Source organism: Orcinus orca, chromosome 16, assembly GCF_937001465.1.
Source record: "Orcinus orca chromosome 16, mOrcOrc1.1, whole genome shotgun sequence".
NCBI classification, from domain to species: Eukaryota; Metazoa; Chordata; class Mammalia; order Artiodactyla; family Delphinidae; genus Orcinus; species Orcinus orca.
Genome location: NC_064574.1, coordinates 1,238,740 through 1,260,270, shown reverse-complemented (window position 1 = coordinate 1,260,270; position 21,531 = coordinate 1,238,740). Strand labels below are relative to the sequence as shown.

The 21,531-nt window shown below is 56.9% G+C and overlaps 1 protein-coding gene and 1 long non-coding RNA gene across 3 annotated transcripts in view; both read right to left on the bottom strand.

Moving 5' to 3' along the window:
• Positions 1-77: 77 nt before the first annotated feature.
• ZBTB46 (zinc finger and BTB domain containing 46) overlaps positions 78-21,531 on the bottom strand; it is a 57,572-nt gene continuing 36,118 nt past the window's right edge. For both annotated transcript variants that reach the window (XM_004282364.4, XM_049699793.1), the window contains exons 4-5: positions 6,308-6,483; positions 78-3,368 (exon numbers count right to left, since the gene is read on the bottom strand). In XM_004282364.4, the coding sequence (XP_004282412.1) occupies positions 2,994-3,368; positions 6,308-6,483 (551 nt within the window). In that variant the 3' untranslated portion in view covers positions 78-2,993. The remainder of the gene's footprint in view (positions 3,369-6,307; positions 6,484-21,531) is intronic.
• LOC125961523 (uncharacterized) lies at positions 15,669-18,593 on the bottom strand. The gene is made up of 2 exons (XR_007472329.1): positions 17,910-18,593; positions 15,669-17,820 (listed from the first exon to the last, which is right to left on the bottom strand). It is a non-coding gene; the product is annotated as an uncharacterized LOC125961523 (long non-coding RNA).

The following is a 21,531-nucleotide window of genomic DNA, read 5'->3' as shown; positions in this document are numbered from 1 at the left end:
GGTTACTCTCTGGCCCCCTCTGCCCAGGGTGAGGCCGGAGGAGGAGATGCTGTCTGAAACACACACGAGGCATCTGCTCAAGCAGCAATTTCCCAGTTTATTGAAAGTGATCGCTTTGCAAGAAAGTCTAACTAATCCCGTCACAGAAAGGAGACCCACAGGCGGGCCCGGAGTGCGCCCGGCAGACAAGAAATCTCAAGACCACTAGGGAGGAGGTGCTGTTGGCCGTTGACGGCTCCGGGGAAGCAGGCGATGGCCGTGATGTCCCACTGACCAGTTACAAAAGACTCCCCCAAATATGAAACACATCTCCAATACAAACACAGGTTTATAATAATTCATATAAAGTCGATATAATATAGATTATCCCCAGAAAAAAATCAACAATCTTCAAACACTGCCCTTTTTCTGTTTTGTGTTGACAGGTTGAAAGCATGTTGAAAAAATAAATATTTAAGAAAAGCACACACACAGCGCCCTCACTACAAGTAGTTCTAAAAAGGGCCACATACAAAACACAATATAGGATCTAAAAAATAAAAACACCATTAAGTATGGCTTTCTTAAGAGTTGCACATGTCACAGAATGAGCGAAAATAAGATTATCTTTCATATAATATTGCAAAAAGTTCCAGTTTTTGCATTTTTTCAGAATTCTCTTTTTTAAAAAGGAAGATGTGCAAAGTTGGAAGCAGTAGCTGTGTTCTTTCAGTTGAGGTCCCTATCCAGTCCTGGCAGTGTTGTGACTGTTCCCAAACCCAGAGTTCAAGCATACAACCCGGTCAGGATCCAGAGCTTGATACAAAATCTTGGTTCCCCGCCCCTCCCCCACCCCCAAAGACCTTGCCGCCTGATAGACCGCGTCCCACATCGGCGTTGCAGACACCAAACACAGACGCACACAGACGGAAAGGTACAAAATGTGAGATGTGATCTACACGCTTTTCCGCTTCATAAAAAAATATTTATTAGTTTAAACATTGATTTGGGAAAAAAAAAAGATCACGTTAAAAAAGAAACCTTCGTTACACGTCTTTCCCTCCACGCCTCTGGAGGCGATGTGTTCGCCTGCATCTCTGAAATCCAGCTCTCGAGTTAACCGCACACGAGAATAGTGAACACACGGGGCTCGGGGGCGGGAGGTGGGACCCTCGGTTTTCCAGGGTATTGTTTTGAGGAAGAAAATGCCCTTGTGGCACTGAGGGCCCCGTTAAAAGTCAGCCAGGACGGTCCAGAGCGGGAGTGAGCAGGTCCTGAGTGTGGCGCAAAGGTGGCCCGGGGCGCGGGCGGCGGGCTGAGAGGTGGCCCCGTACAAAACCCAGAGACGCTTGGCAGCAAAGGTCTGGTTTCCAAACGCATTTGATAAGAAAGTAAGTCTGTTTATAAAAGGGGTTAGAAAGTGGGGGAAAGGTACACAGTGGGGAGCCCCACTGAGGGGCTCAGCTGGGCCCCACTGTGAAAGGCAGACCGGGTCACCGGCCCCGGAGGCACCCCAACCTGCCCTGGGCTCCTGCCCCCGGCCCGGCCCGGCCCTTCCCTAAGTATGCCGGCGTTGAGGAGTTCGCAGCGTCCCCAGCTGAGGATGGGAGGGCAGCCCTCTTCTGACTGAGAGAAAGGTGGCTATGTTTAAAACAAGGCAAAACAGAAAATGAAGCTGCGACTCCTCCCCGGGCAGGGCTTCAAGGACAGCACCCGTCCGTGTCCACGCAGCCAGCCACTTACTAAGGAGGGTTCTGTGGGATTTGCCTTTCTCCACCTAGAAAGAGTAGATGGGACCCGGGAGAAATGCAGTAAAGCCACTCGGCTTGCAGGCTGTGGGGAGAGAGAAAATCAAGCCAGCGTCTCCTTCGGCTCCAGCTCAGCACCCAAGGGGCCCTGGCACGGTGTCCCGCAGCGGCTCCCAAGCGAGGCGGGTGGAGGGGATGGAATGTACGTGTCATGAGCCTGAAAGGGAGACGGGCCGGGGTTGGGCCCACAGTGTCCTCACAGCACACGGCGGGACCCCGGCTTCTCAGAAAAAAGATAGAGAAGGGGTCGTAAGCGTGTTTAAAAGACGGCGAGGGGGCTTGGGAAGAAACCAAAGGAAAGACACGTCTGCGAGTGTGGTCGAGCGGGAAAGATAACGCCAAACAGAACCATGTCACGTGCCAGCCTCAGTTTCCTTAGCTACTCACGGAACTGGGGCCCGAGCACCTGGGGAGGGGCGGCCCCCGCAGGCGGCGTGAGCAGCAACAAAGGCAAGCCGCCCGGAGCGGTCAGCAGGAGTGGCCTGGGCGCGGCAGGACGGGAGGGGCGGAGGGGCGAGCCGGCCCAGAGAAGTGCACACAAAGAAAGAGGAGGCCCCTACGGTGGGAGCACCTGGGCCCCTGCCCAGCTGCCTCGGGGGGGGGGTAGCACCTGGGCCCCCTGCCCAGCTGCCTCGGGGGTGGGTAGCACCTGGGCACCCGGGCCGAGGTCGGCTGCTGCTGTGTGTTGAGCACCAAAGCCCAGAGGCGGGGGGGCCGCGGGGCTTTCTGGACGCCAGACCTGGATCTCGCAGGCTGCCACCGGACGGCACAGCCCTCGAGGGCGGGGGCAGTGGCAGCCGCCAGCAGTGACCCCACTGCTGAGAAGGGGGAGCGGAGGCGGGGGGACTCGGCCCTGGACGGGCCCAGGGTGAGGAGAACTCTCCTAACAGCTCCCGGACCCGGGCCTCGGGGCCACACTTGGGACCACAGCCAGCGCTGGCCCTTTCCGGACCACACGTCACGGCGCGTCCGACGCCAGACCAGTGCGTCCTGGGCACCCCTGATGCCCGCCCCGCGCCCCTGCTGGGGGAGGTGACAAGGGCTCTCCCTGGGCTCAGACCCGCCCCACGCGCGTCCCCAGCCCCACTCGCTGGGGCAGCGCCCGCCTCTGAGCCCCGGGTGTCCTCGAGGGGTGGGGGAGAGCAGGTGAAGGGGGCCCGGGGCGCACGCAGGCGGGGGCGGCCGCGGCCCAGTGCCCGGCCCAGCCTAGGAGATCCAGGTGAAGTCCTTGTCGGTGCCCCCGGCAGGGCTGCGAGGCCCCCGCGGCGAGTCCTCGACCTCCCTGTCGTCCCCCAGTAGTGCGTCCTCGGGGGCCAGGCCCACGTCGTCCTCGTCCTCGCCCAGCTCCTCTTCGCCCTCGCCGCGTGGGTCCTCGGGGTCCTCCAGGTACGGCCCGTCGCCCGCGAACAGCTCAGGAGAGCCCTCGGCGCCGCCGCCATCCAGGGGCCCGGCCCCGCCGCCACCCGCGCAGTCGGCACACACGCCGTGGCGCCGCGAGCCGTGCTTGATGCCCACGCTGGCGGCCGACATGAACACGCGGCTACACAGCTTGCACACGTACTTCTTGTCCTTGCTGTGCACCTGCGGGGGGACAGCGGTCAGTGCGGGGGGACGATGGTCAGTGTTGGGGGACGATGGTCAGTGCGGGGGGACGGGGGGATGGCGGTCAGTGCGGGGGGACAGCGGTCAGTGAGGGGGGACGATAGTGCGGGGGGACGATGGTCAGTGCGGAGGATGGCGGTCAGTGTGGGGGACGGTGGTCAGTGTGGGGGACAGCGGTCAGTGCGGGGGGACGATGGTCAGTGTTGGGGGACGATGGTCAGTGCGGGGGGACGGGGGGATGGCGGTCAGTGCGGGGGGACAGTGGTCAGTAAGGGGGGACGATGGTCAATGTGGGGGGACGATGGTCAGTGCGGGGGGACGATGGTCAGTGTGGGGGACGGCGGTCAGTGCGGAGGACGGCGGTCAGTGTGGGGGACGGTGGTCAGTGTGTGGGGACGGTGGTCAGTGTGGGGGATGATGGTCAGTGCGGAGGACGGTGGTCAGTGTGGGGGACGGCGGTCAGTGCGGGGGGGACGGCGGTCAGTGCGGGGGGATGGCGGTCAGTGCAGGGGGCGTGGCGGTCAGTGCGGGGGGACGATGGTCAGTGCGGGGGGACGATGGTCAGTGTGGGGGACGGCGGTCAGTGTGGGGGACGGCGGTCAGTGCGGAGGACGGCGGTCAGTGTGGGGGACGGTGGTCAGTGTGGGGGACGATGGTCAGTGCGGGGGACGGTGGTCAGTGTGGAGGACGGTGGTCAGTGTGGGGGACGGCGGTCAGTGCGGGGGGACGGTGGTCAGTGTGGGGGACGATGGTCAGTGTGGGGGACGAAGGTCAGTGCAGGGGGGATGGCGGTCAGTGCGGGGGGATGATGGTCAGTGCGGGGGGACGTACTGTTAGTGAGTGGAGGGGGAGGTCTGGGTGGCCCAGAAGCTGAGATGTGGGTGGGTGGGGGCAGTCTGCTAGGCTGCTCAGACCCCTAGCCCTGGCCGGGGGCCGCTGCACAAAGCCGGAACACGCAGAATTGCAGGTGCCGCCAGAACTCCCCCCACCCAGAGGGCTGCTGGGCACTAGGCCGGCCGTGCCCCCCCCACCCCGGGGGCTTGCTGCCCCCACACCTCCCAGCGAAGCAGGCAGAGCGCTCACCTCTGCCCGCCCCCCGCTTTTGCCCCATGAGGGGATGGCCAGGGCTCTGGCGGCTCCCGGCTTGGGCCTGGGGGGCCTGGGGGCACAGGTGATGGGAGCCCAGGACAGCAGTGACCGAGAGGGACTCGAGGCACCTGCCTTCTGGGAAGCCGTCAGGACAGCCGGGAGCTGGGCTGAGTGCCCAGCCCGCGGGGCGGCAGGGTCGGGGGTCTCAGGGGGACCGTGATTGCTGCTTGAATGCTGCCTCCTGCCTTTCTGAATTCTCCAACCGACGGGCCTGGCCGAGCGCCCTTGGCTTCCCAGCTCAGCGGTCCCGCAGACCACCGTGAACGTCTGCCCCGTCACAGCCTTCCCTGAAACCCAACCACGAGGACCTACGACTGCTGCCAACCAGCCTAGGCAGGCGAGAGACCGGATGCGCCCTGGCCGGACGTCAGGAGGAGCTGGGCCGCCTCACAGGTTCTGATTCCAGAAACGAAGCCTCAAGTCACTCGGCTCCCGGGACCCTTCCTGGGTCTTTTTCATTTGTTACATTTTAAACCCAGGGCTTCCGGGACCCCAGTCCGGTCACAGCAGGGCTGGGCAGTGGGGACAGCTCCCAGGGAGCCACGGAGCCTGTCCTCCGGGAACAGATGGCTGGACACTCGTCCCAGTGAACACATGGATGGGCGGGGAAGGATGTGGGCGCCGTGGAGACCCAGAACTCGGCTCCACAGGGAGGCGGCTGCTGAGACTGCCCACCCACCCCCTGCCCCCTGGCTAAGCCTCCCGGGGCGGGTGGGGCAGGAACAAGCTGCCCTTCTGCCGTCAGGGGAGGTTCAGCTGCCTCCCAGCCCTGCAAACCTGCCCGTCGGGGGGAGTCCGCCAGCCTGGGCCCTGGCTCCGAGGGCTGCCTCCCCCTCCAGCTTTTCCACCTGGCCTCAGGGAGCCTCCCTGGGGAGCCCAGCCCCAAATGAGGCCCAGGCCGTGGGCTGTCCCTCGCTCCCTCGCGTGGCTCACCCCGTTGGGGCCACCCCTGAGGTCTCGCCTCGGCCCCCCTCGCCGCAGGGATGTGGCCCCTCCACCCCTCCTGCTGGTCAGAGGATCAGGGTGCTGCGGGGGTCCGGCCCAGCCCGTGTGGCCCTGAGGCCCCCTCACTCATGACATCACCCCAGCGTCCTCTCCCCACCCATGCCCCAGCCGCCTGGCCTCCCTCGTTTCTCACCCACCCAAGAGTTCCTCACGCTGTGTTTTGATGAATCTGCCTCCCTGTTTCAAGGGTGACCTTTTCTATTACTTCCTGGCCAAGCAAATTCATCTGCGCAGCACCTGTTCCTGAGCTGCGAGCCAGGCCGTCAGAACCTTCCAGGGGCTGCTGGGGAGAGAGGCCAGGGTCCCACGGCAACTGCAGGGTGGGGCACGGAGGAAGTGGCCACGTGGCAGGAGCCGGGGGGCAGGGGCAGGGTCCTGGCAGGTTAGGGAGCACCTGCAGAGGCCGGGCTGGAGCAGAGGGGGTCCCAAAGGGGAAGCTGAGGAGTGGGGCTGCGGGGCGATGTGCTCACCTGCCCTTCTGCACCTGGGGCCGGGGGCAGAGCTGCTCAGGAGGGATGTGGGCTTGGGGTGCCTCCCCGCTGTCCTGGTCTTTCCCACTGCCGGGCGGAGCCCACTTCAGGGCTTCCCGTGGCATCCTGGACAGCCCAGGGCCCCATCCTGCCCGGACACCGCAGCCCCATGCAGAGCGTGCCCTGGACCGACCCTGCGCTGGCCGCACGCTGACCCCATGATGACCCCATGCTGCCCCACGCCGAGCCCCCACTGGCCACATGCTGGCCCCGCGCGGCCCTGCGCCCGCTCACCAGCGTGTGCCGCTTCATGTGCTCGCGCCGCGTGAACTTCTTCCCGCAGATCTCGCAGGGGTAGGGCCGCTCGCCCGTGTGGGAGCGCATGTGTCTCTTGAGGATGCACTGGTGCATGGCCGAGAAGCTGCAGTAGGGGCAGCGGAACTTCTTCCTGATGACCGTGAACTCGTTCACTGCAAGACAGGTGGCGGCCGGTCAGCCTGCGGACCCTGCACAGCCCACCCGCCGCCCGCGCTCGGCTGTCCCGTGGGGCTGGGGGTCCAGAGCCTCCAGTCAGCCTGGCCCAGAGCAGAGAGGGCTGCTCCCACGTTCTAAGAAAGCACGCTCCTCACATCAGCCAGAACCTCCCGTGTCAGCCCCTAAAACACACGAGTGCACGCGCGGAATCAACAGACACGGGAGCGCGGACCCGTCTCCGCCCCGTCCACGTGTCCGCACGGCGCAGCCAGGGCAGGGGTGCCACCTGCTGGACACGGCCCAGCGAGAGGCCACCAGCCCCCGGTGCGCAGCAAGCTGTCCCTCCCCATGTTTCGGGGATACCCTGGGTCCCCGGGCCGGGGCCACATTCCAGGGGGCTGGGGGAGCTCAGGGGTTGGGGTCCGTGGGGTCAGGCCCGCTCTGCGAGGCCCCCGGGCACTGGGCAGCTCACCCCGAGTGACGCCCTTTGTGCCGAGCACCCGCGGACACCACAGTGACCCCCTCTTGAGCCTAGGGGCATCCATCGAGGACTCGGCCCTAAGGCCTCCCGGGCTGGTCGTCCCCAGCTCGCCAGGGCTGCTGGGAGCCCCCAGGTGCTCGACAGCACTTCGTCCGGGTGGGGAGCCCGGGGCCATGTCTGCTCTCGGGCCTCTGGAAGCGGACCCAGCCCTCACCCCACCCACAGCGCTCACCGGCCACACCCCAGCACCTGCACCCAGGAGACAGACCAAGGGTCCCGACGGTCAGGCCAAAGGCAGGCAGGGGGAGGAAGGCACAGCAGCAGCGGGAGCCCCGGTCAGACCCCACGAAGGGTCCGTGCCTGCCGGGCCCCGGCCACGCCCACAGCTGCCCCCGGAAGTGCCAGAGGGAAGCAAGAAAACAGAGGCTGCAAGTGACGCAGCCCACGGCGTGCGGAGAAGCCGGGGAAGCCAAGGTGACCCAAGCCGACCCCTCTCACTCGAGGGAGCCGGCCGGGCCGCTGCACAAACGACGGGACGGCTCCATCCTGCCCAGCTCCCCCAACCCCGGGCCACCCCGCACATCACACGGGGGCAGGGCCCTCGCCGCCATCTCCGCGAAGCGTGAAGCGTGCCCCAGGTCTCCAATCCATTCCGGTGCTCAGACCCAGCCCCGGGCAGGTCGCCATGGAAATGGTGCCAACTGGAAGGTGCACTGCAGTGACACGGAGCCCAAGGCCCTGGATGCACCCAGGTGCCCTGAGCATCGAGAGGTTGGCGCTCACTCTGCGCCTCCATCCCTGAAACACACCAGGCAACACTGGGTGTAACGTTTTATTTTGCTTCTTAAACAAGCCGTACATTTTCTCCTGAGACATCTTAAAGGGTGCCTAAATAATCAAGCAACCAGATTTCTTGATCTTCCAGAACACAGGTCAGTGAGGCCGTCTGCAGGGCCTGCCAGGAGCCTGGCCATTCTCATGGACCCAAGAGCTCTCACTCTGGCATCTCCCGCACCCACGGATGGCAGGCACCAGGGACACACCACCCAGGATGACCCCTGTCCACGCGCAGGCCAGACAGCTTCACCAGGGGAGGCCATCACGGCCGCAAAACGGCTGTGCGGACCCCATCACAGCTCATGACCGATGCCACCCCCGGGGCCCAGCCGCCCGCTTGCCTGACGGTGTCTGTGCACCCAGAAGGGGCCCCACGTCCCCACAAAGGCTGGGCAGTCACCAGGTGTCTCTGAGAATCCAAGCCCTGTCCTAAGAAGTAAGGCATTTTCTCACGTGGAGGAGCTTTCGACATGCATGTGGCTGGGAGCTGGGGCAGACGAGAGGCGAGAGGCGTGGACAGTCGCCCGTACCCCTTCACGCAAGGCGGCCACAGTTCACAGCATGACGGCTGTGACCACATTTTCGTGCTACGATTTTTAACTGTTAAGTTCTTAAATGTGCGAGTACACCATGATTTGTTCAACAAACATGTAAAGTGTTTCCATTTTTTTACCCTTGTGAACAATGCTTCAGCAAAGTGCTTACAAAGGAACCTTTGCCCCTGGAGAGAAATCCTGAGAAGTGGGCCATGCCGGCCGTCGGGCCCCGTGGGCCACGCACCCTCAGTCCTCCAGAGGGCCAAGGCCATGGTCCGGTACGCGGGACACAGATGGTGGTCACCGCTGTTAGCAGAGCTGCTCCCTGCAAGGCTGTAGGCCGGGGTCCCAGCTGCAGGGGCGACCAGAGCATCCGGCAGCTCTTGGACCCACGAGGAAGCAGCCCTTCCCGGGTGGCAGCTCCAGCCTCCCCACGGAGGGCCCGCAGACAGGTGGGTCCGGGTGAGGGTCCAAGACAGGACAGAGGGAAGGGCACCTAGCCTGGCACGTCTGGATGGACCGCACCTGGCAGCCCCCACTCTACGTCTCCCTTCCTGTCTGACCACCAGGCCCGGCCCAACCCGCCTGGTCGACGAGGCAGCAGCACGGCCCTCCACACCTGCCTCCCGCCGGTTCCCCCAGCACAGACCCCGGTTTTCACGTCAGCACGGAACACAGCAAGTGCACCACCCACTCTGGGATGGAAAAGGCAGGTGAGGAGACAAGCTTTTAGGTTATTTTATTTCAAATAACTTTTTTGAGTTATTTTCTGCTTTCTATTTTGCTTCTATAAACATAAAATTAAAATCTGCCTTATTTACTCTAGCCTGCATTTAACAATTCAGACCTACGTGTTAAAAAAACACTCATCTCTGAACATAAGTGCTGTACTTTTTCCCCAGAAACACAGTTCAGCTGCGCGAACATGAGCGTGACCCCCGCCCCACGCCTCCACTGGGCACACAGCTGCAGGCTTCTGAACCTACTGCGCCATCAGGGAAGTCCCAGATATCCACAAACTGGGCAGCTTAAAGCACCAGACACCTGTCCTCTCTGTCCCGGAGGCCATACATCTGAGGTCAAGGTGTGGGCAGGGTCGCACTCTCTTCAGAGGCTCCAGGGGAGGGTCCTTCCTGCCTCTTCCAGCTTCTGGAGGCCCAGGCGGCCCTGGGCTTGTGGCTGCATCTCTCTCGTCTCTGCCTCCGTCTTCTCGTAGCTTCTCCTCTGTGTCTGTGTCTCCTGTCTCTTATAAGGACACCCATCACTGGATTTAGGACCAACTGGATATTCCAAGGTGATGTCATCTTAAGATACTTAATTTAATTATGTCTGGAAAGACCCTTTTTCCAAAAAGGGTCACATTCACAGGTACCAGGAATTAGGATGTGCACGTGTCTTTTGGGTGGAGGGCACCATGCAACCCACTACTTTCATGAACAGTACTGAGGAAAGTTTTCATTGACTGTTACGATTAAAATAACTTCGCATTGGGCTTCCCTGGTGGCGCAGTGGTTGGGAGTCCGCCTGCCGATGCAGGGGACGCGGGTTCGTGCCCCGGTCCGGGAGGATCCCACGTGCCGCGGAGCGGCTGGGCCCGTGAGCCATGGCCGCTGAGCCTGCGCGTCCGGAGCCTGTGCTCCGCAAGGGGAGAGGCCACAACAGTGAGAGGCCCGCGTACCGCAAAAAAAAAAAATAATAATAATAACTTCACATGGGAAAGAAGCTAACACTTCCATAACGCGTGGTTTACAGTCTGTATGTCTTAGAAAACCTTTCAACGTCATGTAGTTTGACTCCCATAAACACACTAATAAAGCCTTAAAAATCCACATAGAGAAAAAGTAATTGAAATAAATGAAAAAGCACAAATAGCATCAAATTGAAACAGACACTCTCTACCCATCTGCCCTCAAAATGGAGCCCTTTTGTCTGGAACCAAGTGTCCAGGATGAACGGCGAGCTTGCAAATGAGGAAGTGACGTCAGACGCTGGCACCAGATTATCTAAAGTATGAAGTGCAGCAACACTGAGCTACAACTTTGCAGAAACGTACATACGAGAATACCACTCAGCAAAGCAGCCTTAGAGGAAGCCACGTCTCCGCGCAGCCCTGCAGAGAATCAGACCTGTCGTAAACATCACTGACGAGTGAACGTTCCAGAACGATTTCACGATAACGCACAGGACACCAAGGGACCGCCAGCGAACGGAAGGCCCTGGCAGGTGGCAGGTGAGCAGAGGGGAGGCTCCTCCGGAAGGGCACTCAAGTCCTTAGTCCGTCACTGTCCTGGATTTGTACTCTTCCTCTGATCGTAATTCTCAAGACACTGCACTTCAAGTGCATTTCAGAAAGGGATTCTAACGTGGACCAAACTTTGTTCTTCCATTTATACATTCATGCCGCCGCCACTTATCGTGTGTCAGAACATAGTGAAGCTATGATGTGTCCAAATTACTTTCGGAAGGTTTTGAACCATACGTGACGTGCACACACCTTAAGTGTACCTCTCGGTGAGCTTTCACCTGCAGAAAGACCTGGGAACCACCACCCGAACAGGACACCGCACACCCAGGGGCCTGCGGCCGGTCAGTACCACCCACCCCAGGCGACGGCCGCTCGGCTACCCATCACCAAACGCTGGGCTACAACTCGGTCTGTGGGGACCTGACACCCAGGTGTGGCCTTGCTCGTTGCCATGTTGTCATCCACGTGACCACAGGACCCCGTGCCTGTTCGGCAGCGACGGGCAGTGGGCCAGGCTCTCACTTCTGCCGGACGCGCACCTGAGAAGAACATGTGGGCCCCAGTGGAATCAGCGTCTCCCAGCCACCGCCGACGCCTCGCCCCGGTCATTCGCACGCCCTCTTCTGTGACGTGCTTGTCACGTCTTCTGACCCTTCACTGAGCTGCTTTTCCTTTGATGTTTTATTCTTGGGGGTATTTTGTGTTTGTTTGTTTTTTTAATTTTCTGGCTGCACCGCATGGCATAGGGGATCTTAGTTCCCCGACCAGGGATTGGACCCGGGCCCCCTGCATCGGAAGCTCCAAGTCCTAACCACTAGACCGCCAGGGAAGTCCCATATGTTAGTGGGACCGCCAGGGAAGTCCCATATGTTAATTTTTTTAATAAAAAATTTTATCAAACTTTCATCGCGAGTGCTTCTTAAGAAGTGCTTAGGGCTTCCCTGGTGGTGCAGCGGTTGAGGGTCTGCCTGCCGATGCAGGGGACGCGGGTTCGTGCCCCGGTCTGGGAGGATCCCACATGCCGCGGAGCGGCTGGGCCCGTGAGCCATGGCCGCTGAGCCTGTGCGTCCGGAGCCTGTGCTCCGCAAAGGGAGAGGCCACGGCCGTGAGAGGCCCGCGTACCACACACAAAAAGAAGTGCTTAAGAAACTTTTGCCCATCACCATGATCACAAGCACCACCGTCCCCTGCGAACCACGTTTAGGTTTGTGGTCATTCCCATCTTAATTCTGAGGCAGGAATCAAGATTCATTCCTTCATCCGCGCCAGCATCCAGCTCACTTGGGTCCCCATGTTGGAAAGACCACCCGCCCCAGCGTCCTTGACAGGGGCCCACGTCACGGTCCCGTCAGACCCTCACCCACGGCCTCCTTGCCTGGCCCCCTCGGCCGCTGTCAGGCTGGGCGTCTGCCCCTCCTCCCCTGGAGCCCCCGCTGTCTGCATTGACCCTGTTCCCAGTCTCTGCACCCTGCGGCGTCTGGGGCCCTGTGACCGCGGCAGGGCTGCCCTCCCGGGGCGGGGGGGTGGGGGGCATTCCAAGAGATGACAAATAACCGGGCTGTGAGCACAGCTTCCTGGCGACCAAGCCAGAGCCACCCTGTCCTCTACCAGCTCTCACACTCTGAGTCACAATCCCAGCCTGATCACCCCACGACCAGACAAGCAGGGGCAGCCCCGTGTGCCCAACGGGGCTGCCCTCTGCTCAGTTTTGATACACCGTGTTTTTCAGGGAAATTGCCCATTTCTTCCAACTTGTCAAAGGTATTAGCACAAAATTGTTCACGATATTCTCTTACTATCATTCTAACGTCTATAGGATCTTAACAATGATCTTTTTTATACCTTTTATTGACAATCAACTTCCCTCTCTTTTTACAGATCACTGTGATAGGAGTTTGTCTGTTTCATTCATCTTTCAGTGCACCGGCGTTTGGCTTTGGTCATTTTTCTATTGTCTGTCTGCTTTCTGTTTCATTGATATTTGCTCTCTGTTTTGCTCCTCCAGCTTTCTTTGGGTTTAATTTGCTATTCTTTTTCTCACTTCTTGACCGCCCAAATTAGAACTTTCCTTCTTTTCTAATAAGTGCAACTAGAGCTATACATTTCCCTTAAATACCACTTTAGGTGTATCCTACAAGTTTTGATATGTTGAATTTTCATTATCATTCAGTTCAAAATATTTTATAATTTCCATTGTGACTTATTCTAGTATCTTTCTATTGTTGACTTTTTCAATCTAATTTCACTGAGGTTAGAGAGCACAGTCTGCATGATTTCATCCTTTGGGATTTGCTGAGACCTGCGTCACATTCCCGCTTGGTCTATCTTGTAAATGTTTCCTGTGCATTTGGAATGTTCTGCACTTGTTTGGTGCAATGTATGACTTGGTTAACCATGTTGTTACAGGCCAATACTTCTCTGAAAAAAGATGCAAAACTCCTAAACAAAATAGCAAGCTGAGTCCAAGTATATAGAAAAAGAACAGCATCTTGTGACTCGGTGGGTTTATTCCAGGAATTCCAGGTTAATATGTGAAAACTGTGTCCAAACCTTCTCCATCCTTACTGACATTTTGTATGCTGATCTATCAATTACCGAGGAAATTTGTTAAAAACTCTCACCTCTAATTGTGGACTTGTTTCTCTCTCCTTTTAGTGCTGTCAACTTTCACTCCATATATTTGAAGAGCAGGCCTTGGCATTTCAGGGTCTGCGTTTCCCACTGAACTGACTCTCTTGTCATTGTGTAGTGGCCTTAGAGCAGCACCCCTCCCAGTTTACTTTGCCGCTGACATCAACAAGCCTCTTTAGGCTGGTGTTTCCTTGCTTTCTCTTTTTTATCTTTTTGCCTGAAACCTTTCTGTGCTCTTATCTACAAAGCATGCTGTCTACAAACAACAACTTTTCTTTAAAAAGCAAGCTGATAATCTTTTCTTTTTCCTGCAGTGTTCAGTCCATTGGTAATAACAGGCTTATTAGTAGAGTTGGGTGGCGTCTACCGTCTCCCTATGTGTGTTCTATTCTGTCCTTTTATGGTTTTGTGCCTTTAAACTCCCTTGCTTGTTGCTTTCATATTAATCACGTATTATCCCATTCTTCTCTCCATAAGCCTTTGAGCTGTACGTGATGATTTTTGCCATTATTCATTGCAACTTTGTAGAAAAGGCAAGACTCATCCAGCAGCCAAGTTCGCCGCCCCCACCCTCCCCCTTTGTGCTGTTTGTGTCATGCGTTATGCTCCTATTTGAGTCAAAAACCCCACAAGGAGCCGTAAATATTGCCTTAAATGATTAAGATCTTTCTACAGAGGGCTGGTTTTTAGTACTTCTTGTCAGCCGGCAATGAATCTCCTCGGTTTTCTTTTCTTTGTGTGACATTGTCATCACGTAGCCTTGGTCTCTGGGGGATACTTTTGCTGGGTATAGAATACTGGTCTCGGCATTTCTGCAGCGCCTCAGAGACTAGTGCCATCGTCTCCATTGAAAAGTCAGATGTCAATCTCAATGTTGTTCCTCTTAATGTCTTTTTCCTCTGGCTGCTTCTAAGATTTTTTTTTAAAAAAAAACTTTATATTTTTTAATATTTATTTATTTATTTTTGGTTGTGTTGGGTCTTTGCTGCTGTGAGCGGGCTTTCTCTAGTTGTGGCGAGCGGGTGCTACTTTTCAATGCGGTGCGCGGGCTTCTCATTGTAGTGGCTTCTCCTGTTGCAGAGCATGGGCTCTAGGTGCACAGGCTTCAGTAGTTGTGGCGCATGGGCTTAGTTGCTCCGTGGCATGTGGGATCTTCCCAGACCAGGGCTCAAACCCATGTTCCCTGCATTGGCAGGTGGATTCTTAACCACTGCGCCACCAGGGAAGACCAAGATTTTAATTTTTGTCTTTGGTTTTCAGTAGTTTGACTACAACATGCCCAGTTTTGTTTTTTGGTTGTTGTTTTATTTTAGTGTTCATCCTGCTTTGGGTTTGCTGAGCTTCTTTTTTTTTTTTTTTTTTTTTTTTTTTTGCATTACGCGGGCCTCTCACTGTTATGGCCTCTCCCATTGCGGAGCACAGGCTCCGGACGTGCAGGCTCAGCGGCCATGGCTCACGGGCCTAGCCGCTCCACGGCATGTGGGATCCTCCCGGACCGGGGCACAAACCCGTGTCCCCTGCATCAGCAGGCGGACTCTCAACCACCACGCCACCAGGGAAGCCCTGCTGAGCTTCTTGAATCTGTGGATTGATATCTTTCATCAGTTTTGGAACGTTCTCTGCTATTGTCTCTTCGGGTACTGCTTCTGCTCCATTTTCTCTCCTCTCTCCTCTGGACCCCAATTACACATGTATTAGACATTTGCACTGCTCCTCTGTGTGTCTTTGCTTGTCCCCATGCTTTTCTTTCCTAAGCTTCAGCCTGGATCCTCTCCATCGCTCTGTCTTCCAGTCTCCTCGTCCTGTCTCAGGTGGTACCCAGACTGCTGTAAACTACTTAATGGATCCCAGCCTCACACATTGTATTTTCAGTTCCAGCAGGTTCGCTGGACTCTTTTTTACAGATTCTTCCTTCCCTCAAGGACTGCAGCCTTCACGTCCCACCTGCACTGATTGCTCCCCAGGATGTGTGTGTGTGTGTGTGTGTGTGTGTCTATATTTGTGTATATGTATATGTAAGTGTGTGTATGTATGTATATGTGTGCGTGGTTTGGGGAGGCCAGCTTTTCAGGTAGTTTTTGCCTGGAGGGTAAGCCCAATACAAGCTAGTCATGGTTAAAACTGGAAATTCAAATTTTATTTCAGAATTCTTTCTTTAAAATAAATTAGTGCCTTTTCTTAGCTCCTGAGTTATGTGCAACCACCAAACTGACAATGATCCAGACTGGATTCTTAAATATTTTAAATGCAGTCTAAACAGTAAGTTAGTATCCCCAATCAAGTAGGAGTCCCCATTTCTACACACATACACACACACATGCACACACACCCTACAGCACATGGTTGGTACCCGAGTTTGTGAGGTCACCCAGTCACATTTTGTGAAAGTGGTAATAGGCCAGGAAGCCCACAGTAAACTTGTAGACATGGAGCAAGTTTTGTGGCAGTAAAGAGACCTAAATTACCAGCCTTTTATTATTGCAATCCTTTGTATTCAAGAAAGATTAACATTACATATTGATAAATTTTTCAAAACTCTTTGAAATCAATTCCTGAGCCAGGATATTTCAATGAGAAATTCAATAAAATGTAAGCAATGGAATACCTAAATGAACTTGCTTAAAATTTCTTATGTTGGATGACAGTACTGTTTTAAGGGAAATAATATTAGAACTAAGAACAAACTCAGGGGCCATCTATCTTAAAATGTTTCCTATGTTCCCATCACTTTACCATCTATACATCTTTTTTAAAAGAAAAGATATTATCTCTCTTTCTCTCTCTATCTGAAAAAGAAATTCAACTCACGTAAACTAAAAAATGCACCAAAACAGTTCATTCATTTCTCCCACCCCCACCCCTGGAAATCACCAAACTGTTCTCTGTATCTGTGGGTTTGTTTGTTTTTTTTTGTTTGTCTCTTTTTGTTCTTAGGCTCCACATGTAAGTGATGACACACAGTATTTGTCTTTCTCTGTCTGACTTACTTCACTTAGTATGATAAGCTCTAGGTCCATCCATGTTGCTGCAAGTGTCATGATTTCATTCTTTTTTATGGCTGAGTAATAGCCCACGTGTGTGTGTGTGTGTGTATACACACTGAATTTTCTTTAGCCATTCATCCACTGATGGACACTCAGGTTGTTTCCATATCTTGGATATTGTAAATACTGCTTCAATGAACAAACCTATTTCTTTTAGGTACAACGGAAACTTTCTGAAATTTCTTCATTATTTAAAAAAATTAACAAAGCCTTTTCGCACAACAGTGCGGGGCCTCTCCACAGGGCAGGCTTCCTTGCAGGCGCGGGTCACGCTCCACCCACGCAGGGAAAAGTCCCACAAGCGAGCAAGTAACAGGGAAGCAGCCACAGGGTCGCATCCCTGGGGGCGCAGGTAACCCAGGGCCCAACGTGGGTGGTGCACACGTGCATTCTACAACAGCGTAACCCCATCTGGACACACAATCTCTGCGACCTAACAGCCAAAAATCCCACCGTGACCAGCAAAAAAGGAAAGGAAAGCTTCCTTTTCTCAGAAATGTTGTTTATATGCAAACAGGCACTTAATAAACCCTCTCAGAAGGAGTGACACCACCGACAGGTCTTTGAACTCCCGGGGACACTGCTCCGGTGAGGTCACCTTGGCAACAAGCATCCTGGGCCTCTCTCAAAGCCCAACTTTTCTCCATCTTCAGAACTCATCTAATGATTATAAAGACTGCAGGGACTGGGGCAGGTGGGCAGCCTGAGCTGCACGTGGACCACGCCCTGACCATGGCCACGGCCACGGGGGGTGGGAATGGGCCTGGCAACTCCAGGAATTCGGAACCTGGCATGGGCCGCCTGCTTCCTTCCTAAGTCCACCTGCTGCTTGGCCAAGGGTCCTGGAGTCCCTGCACCCTCGGCCACCCGCAGACGTGGGCCCGACGTGTCCAGGGCGGCTGGACACCAGCAGGGACAATGTGCTCTTTCTGAGAGGCAGCCAGTTTGGTAACTCTGTCTCCCTCACATGCGGCAGGCAGGGCACTCCGAGGCCGTGGAGGCTGGGCTTCATCCTCACATCTTTCTGGAAGGTAACGGGCTCAGCGACATTTTGTTCCAAGACCTGGCACAATCCCCACTGCCTGGAGGCTGGAGGTACACCTGTCCTACCTGCCCGCCACTGGGCACTGAAAGGCCTTCACCAGGCCTGGTGAAGGATTGGGAAGTGACCGTTCTAAAGGCTCACACCGACGCCTGGTGCCAGCTCTGCCATCACCTGCTGGCCACCTGGACCCGACGCCAGGCTGCCCGCGGCACAGAGGCCCGTGCAAGCGTCCGCCCCCAAGTGCCAAGCGCCTGTTCCAGCCTGGCCGCCTCAAAACCATTGTCCGCAGCGGAGGCGTCCGTCTCCTTGGGGCTCCTTAGCTGACTTCAGGGTGGAGCCCTGGGCAAGTCCATCGAGGCCGTGAAAGTGCTCCTGGCCACACAATGAGCCAGAAGGAGACCCTGGTCATCCTGGCCGGGCCGGCGGACCCCGTGGAAACCCCAGGCACCTGCTGGAGCCACCTCCGGAGGGGCCCGTCCCTCGGCCCAGGCCTCCCGGTCCGAGGGACGTCGACCTAGAAGGAGAGACAGATGAGTTACAGGCCGTCGGGACGCGATGGAATCGGGAAGATTGGAGTGCAGACGCGCGTCACCCCCTACTCACCGTGTCCCCGTCCAGTCACCGCACGGAAACCGCCACGCGTCTGGAAAGGAAGCTGCAGTTAATTCTTGATGAACGGACGCGCGAAAACTCCACGTCAACCGAACGCCTGCCCCTCCCACCAAAACCATCCTGTTTTCAAACGCACGGGGAATAGCATTTGATTTATTTCAAATTACAAAATATGTGCTCAAGCTCTCCCTCCTTAAATATTTTTTCCTTCAGGGAAACAGTGGAACCTAACAGACCTGTCTTTAAATAAGCAGCTGTGACCTGAGGCACAGGAAGTGGATCTCAGACGCCTCGGGACAAACACGCAGCCATCGGCACCGGGGCAAAACCTGGTGGAGACGGGCCAGCGCTGCTCAGTTTGAGGAACTGGGTTTTTAACCTGCTGCTGTATGAGTCTGTATATTAGGGGGGAAATGCCTCCAAAAACTATTTTAATTTAAATATCAAAACAGATTTAACTTCATACAACATGTTGCAACTATTACTGCAAAGCTGACACCTGTGTCACTTTGAGTGACATGGGGCCGAGGGGATTGTGGAGCAGAGGGTGGACGGGAAAGCAGCTGTGACCACACAGGCTCGCCCAGGACATGCTGAGCACGCGGGTTCTGGGGCGCCATGCCCACAAGGACATGCGCGGTGGACGGGCGTCTGGCCGGGGCTGCCCCGACGTGGCTGGCCGCCCTCCCGTCTTACCTGGGCTGGGGAGGTGGCCGGCTCCCTGGGCTCCGTCTGGCCGGTCCCCAGAGCGGGCATCCCGGGCTCTGAGTGCAGGAGGGTGGAGGGGCTGGAGGGAGGTGACTCGGGTTGGCGCCAGGCCCTGGGGACACAGGAAACGAGTCTCACCCACGTGAACGGACACCAGCTGGCGGGCTGTAGAGAGTTCAGGAAGCACCGTCCTTGGCTATCCTGCGGTGAGCCGTGCGCTGCCATGTGGCGAGGCCCGGATCTCGTGGGCGAGGGCGTTTGGGGGCTTCTATCAGCTTGCCACTCCCAAGCGCCAGGGTGTCCACACGTGACTTGTCTGGGGCGGGATCTCTCTCCCAGAAGCAACGTGATTACAATGGGGTGTCTGCACAGGAAGTCAGAACCCGTGGCGTGGACATGGCACACGCTCACCTGTGCTTGAAGAAGGATCTTCTGGAAAGTCCTTCGTGGTGTGTCGACCTATTTACCTAAAAGGGTGGTAATACTTCCATCAAATGCCCTTTCATAAGAGATTGCTTAAGATTCCAGGATCAAGCCAGACTCAAGTAAAATCCTTGATCATTTTAAACACCAGAAGGAAATACTCTTTCAGCCACAATCAGAGCGAACTCAGCTGCCACTGTCCCCCGATAGATGTCGGGGGCGTCCCCGGAGAAAAGCTGGGCGGGGGAAGCCCGTGGCTGGTGGCCCCCCGGTCCAGGGCAGACCCCGCCCGCCACCACCCCAGGTCTGAGCTCTCCTCCGTAGCAGCACATCCTTCCAGCCAGACAGGGCAGCACTGCCCATCGCCGTCAGGAGGAATCCTCGACTGCTGCCGGAGCCGTGGCGGCGACGTGCGCAGGACAGTCGGGGTTTCTGGGAGTTTGGGGACGGCGCCGCCCCTCGGGCACTCAGCCCCCAATACCCAGGGCGCCTGCTTCATCTCCACTTCATCCCCGTGAAATCAAAGTTACTCATGTTCTCTCAGCATTTTTCAAGGTCCCTCCCGGATCAACACACACCCACAAACACAGCTCAGGGAAATAGCTCCATTTGTGTGCCATGAACATGCTGGTCACGGTTTCTATTCAGTGAACAGTGACTTTAACCGGTGGGATGCCAGCCGCCTGTTGCAAACGTAATAAGAGCAAAAGAATCAACTTAAACCGAATCAAAACAAAAAGTACAAAAGTCCTCTTATGGAGAAATCAGTTAAACAGTGATGATCCAGCAACGAAACCATCTGTGGAACTTAATTGCCAAGCCAAACGCTATCAGACTTGGGAAAGCAAGGAAAGTCGCTTTTTCTCGGAGGCTCCAGAGCCTTCCAGAAAGGACCGTCGGTTACGGCTCTGCACAGCCTGCGGATCTGCTGCATTTAATTTGAACATCTGCGACCACCACCCCTTTCTTCCTCAACACCGCATGCCCGGCAGGCCACGCTGACACACTGCAGGGCTCACCACCTCAAGACCAGGGCGACCCAGCAGGGCCGAGAGCCCCACTCAGCACACCCCACACCACACAGCTGCCACCGTCAGACATCACGACGGGGACGTGCCCTCCCCCGTTCCTCCAACCACGAGTCATGGCTACTGGGACGCCAGTCCTACGGGCCCCCCAATATCACAAAACGAAAGGCTCAGCCCTGGAAAAATCTTGTTAACAACCTGAGGAGCCTGGGGGCCGGAGCCAGGAAATAGCCCCCCCAACGCCCTCGAACCGGACCGGGGCGAGGGACCCCCAACACAGCAGCGCAGGGCTCCCATCTCCCTTCCGGGCCTCCCCAGAGGAAGTGCGCCAGGCTCTGCACCCACCGAGCTTGGGGGTGTCTCCATACTGGAGCCCGGGGGGCGGTGCCACTGCTTTGCCATCAGTAGTGCCCAGTGTGAATCCAGTTTTCTCCTTTGAATGTGTTTTTAGGTCCCCTGTGCTCCCCGGACTGGGGGTCGCCTGGGCTCAGGGCTCACGTCGCCACTGGGCGGCACCCAGGAGGGGTGGGCGGCACCCAGGAGGGGTCTCCCCATCCGCACGCTCCCGTCGGGCGACCCCTGACGACTTCTGCAACTGAACGGAAACCGTGGCCCGTCTGGAAGCAGAGCGGTGGCAGGGGGTGAATGCAGGGGCTCTGGGGGGCCTGATGCTTTGTCGCATCCGTGCACAGAAGCCGGCGCCTGTGAACTGAACGGCACGGAGCAGATGCGCCCACGGGCGCTCCGCAGGGGCCACCCAGCCCCGGCTCAACACAGGAAGGCAGCTCGCCACCCCTGCCCACCTGCCCGCCAGGGACGGAACGCCTGCCACAGGGAGGTGACCGCACAGTCTTGGAAAATGAAGTTCTTCTCTGGATACTTCCATTTCTCATTTTAGTGTATGCCCAGAACAGGCAGATTTTCCTTGGGATGTCAGAAAAGAATGTTCTAAAACAACCCATTCCTCCAGCAAGCCCTTCAACCTCTCTGCCAGAGGGAACATGGGAGCCCATGCCTGGCCCCCTGGACACGGCCCAAGTCACCAGCTCCCAGCCGCCAACTTCTCAACCCTCTCGTAAGGGCAGAGCTAACAAAAAAAGTGGGAAATTTAGAGTATTTACAGCAAAGAGGTTAAAACATAATAGAAATAACAAAGTATCAAAACCCACTAGTCGACTTCACCCCGGGTTAGTCACGGACGTTCTAAAAATAGAGCGGATGGGGTTGTACTCCCCCGCGCCCAGCTCCCTGCGAACTGCGAAGGGGGGCACGTGCGCGCACGGGGCCTGTGGACGTGCCCGGGGTGCTGCGGCTGCCCGACTGCGTGTCCACTGGGAACAGACCACCCGACAGGGTCACCGCTTGCCCTCTGACTCCGCCCAGCTGCCCCACCTGCTGCCAGGCCGGGTCTGGGCCTCTGCAGGGACAGGGCCGGAGGACGGGGGGGGGGGGGT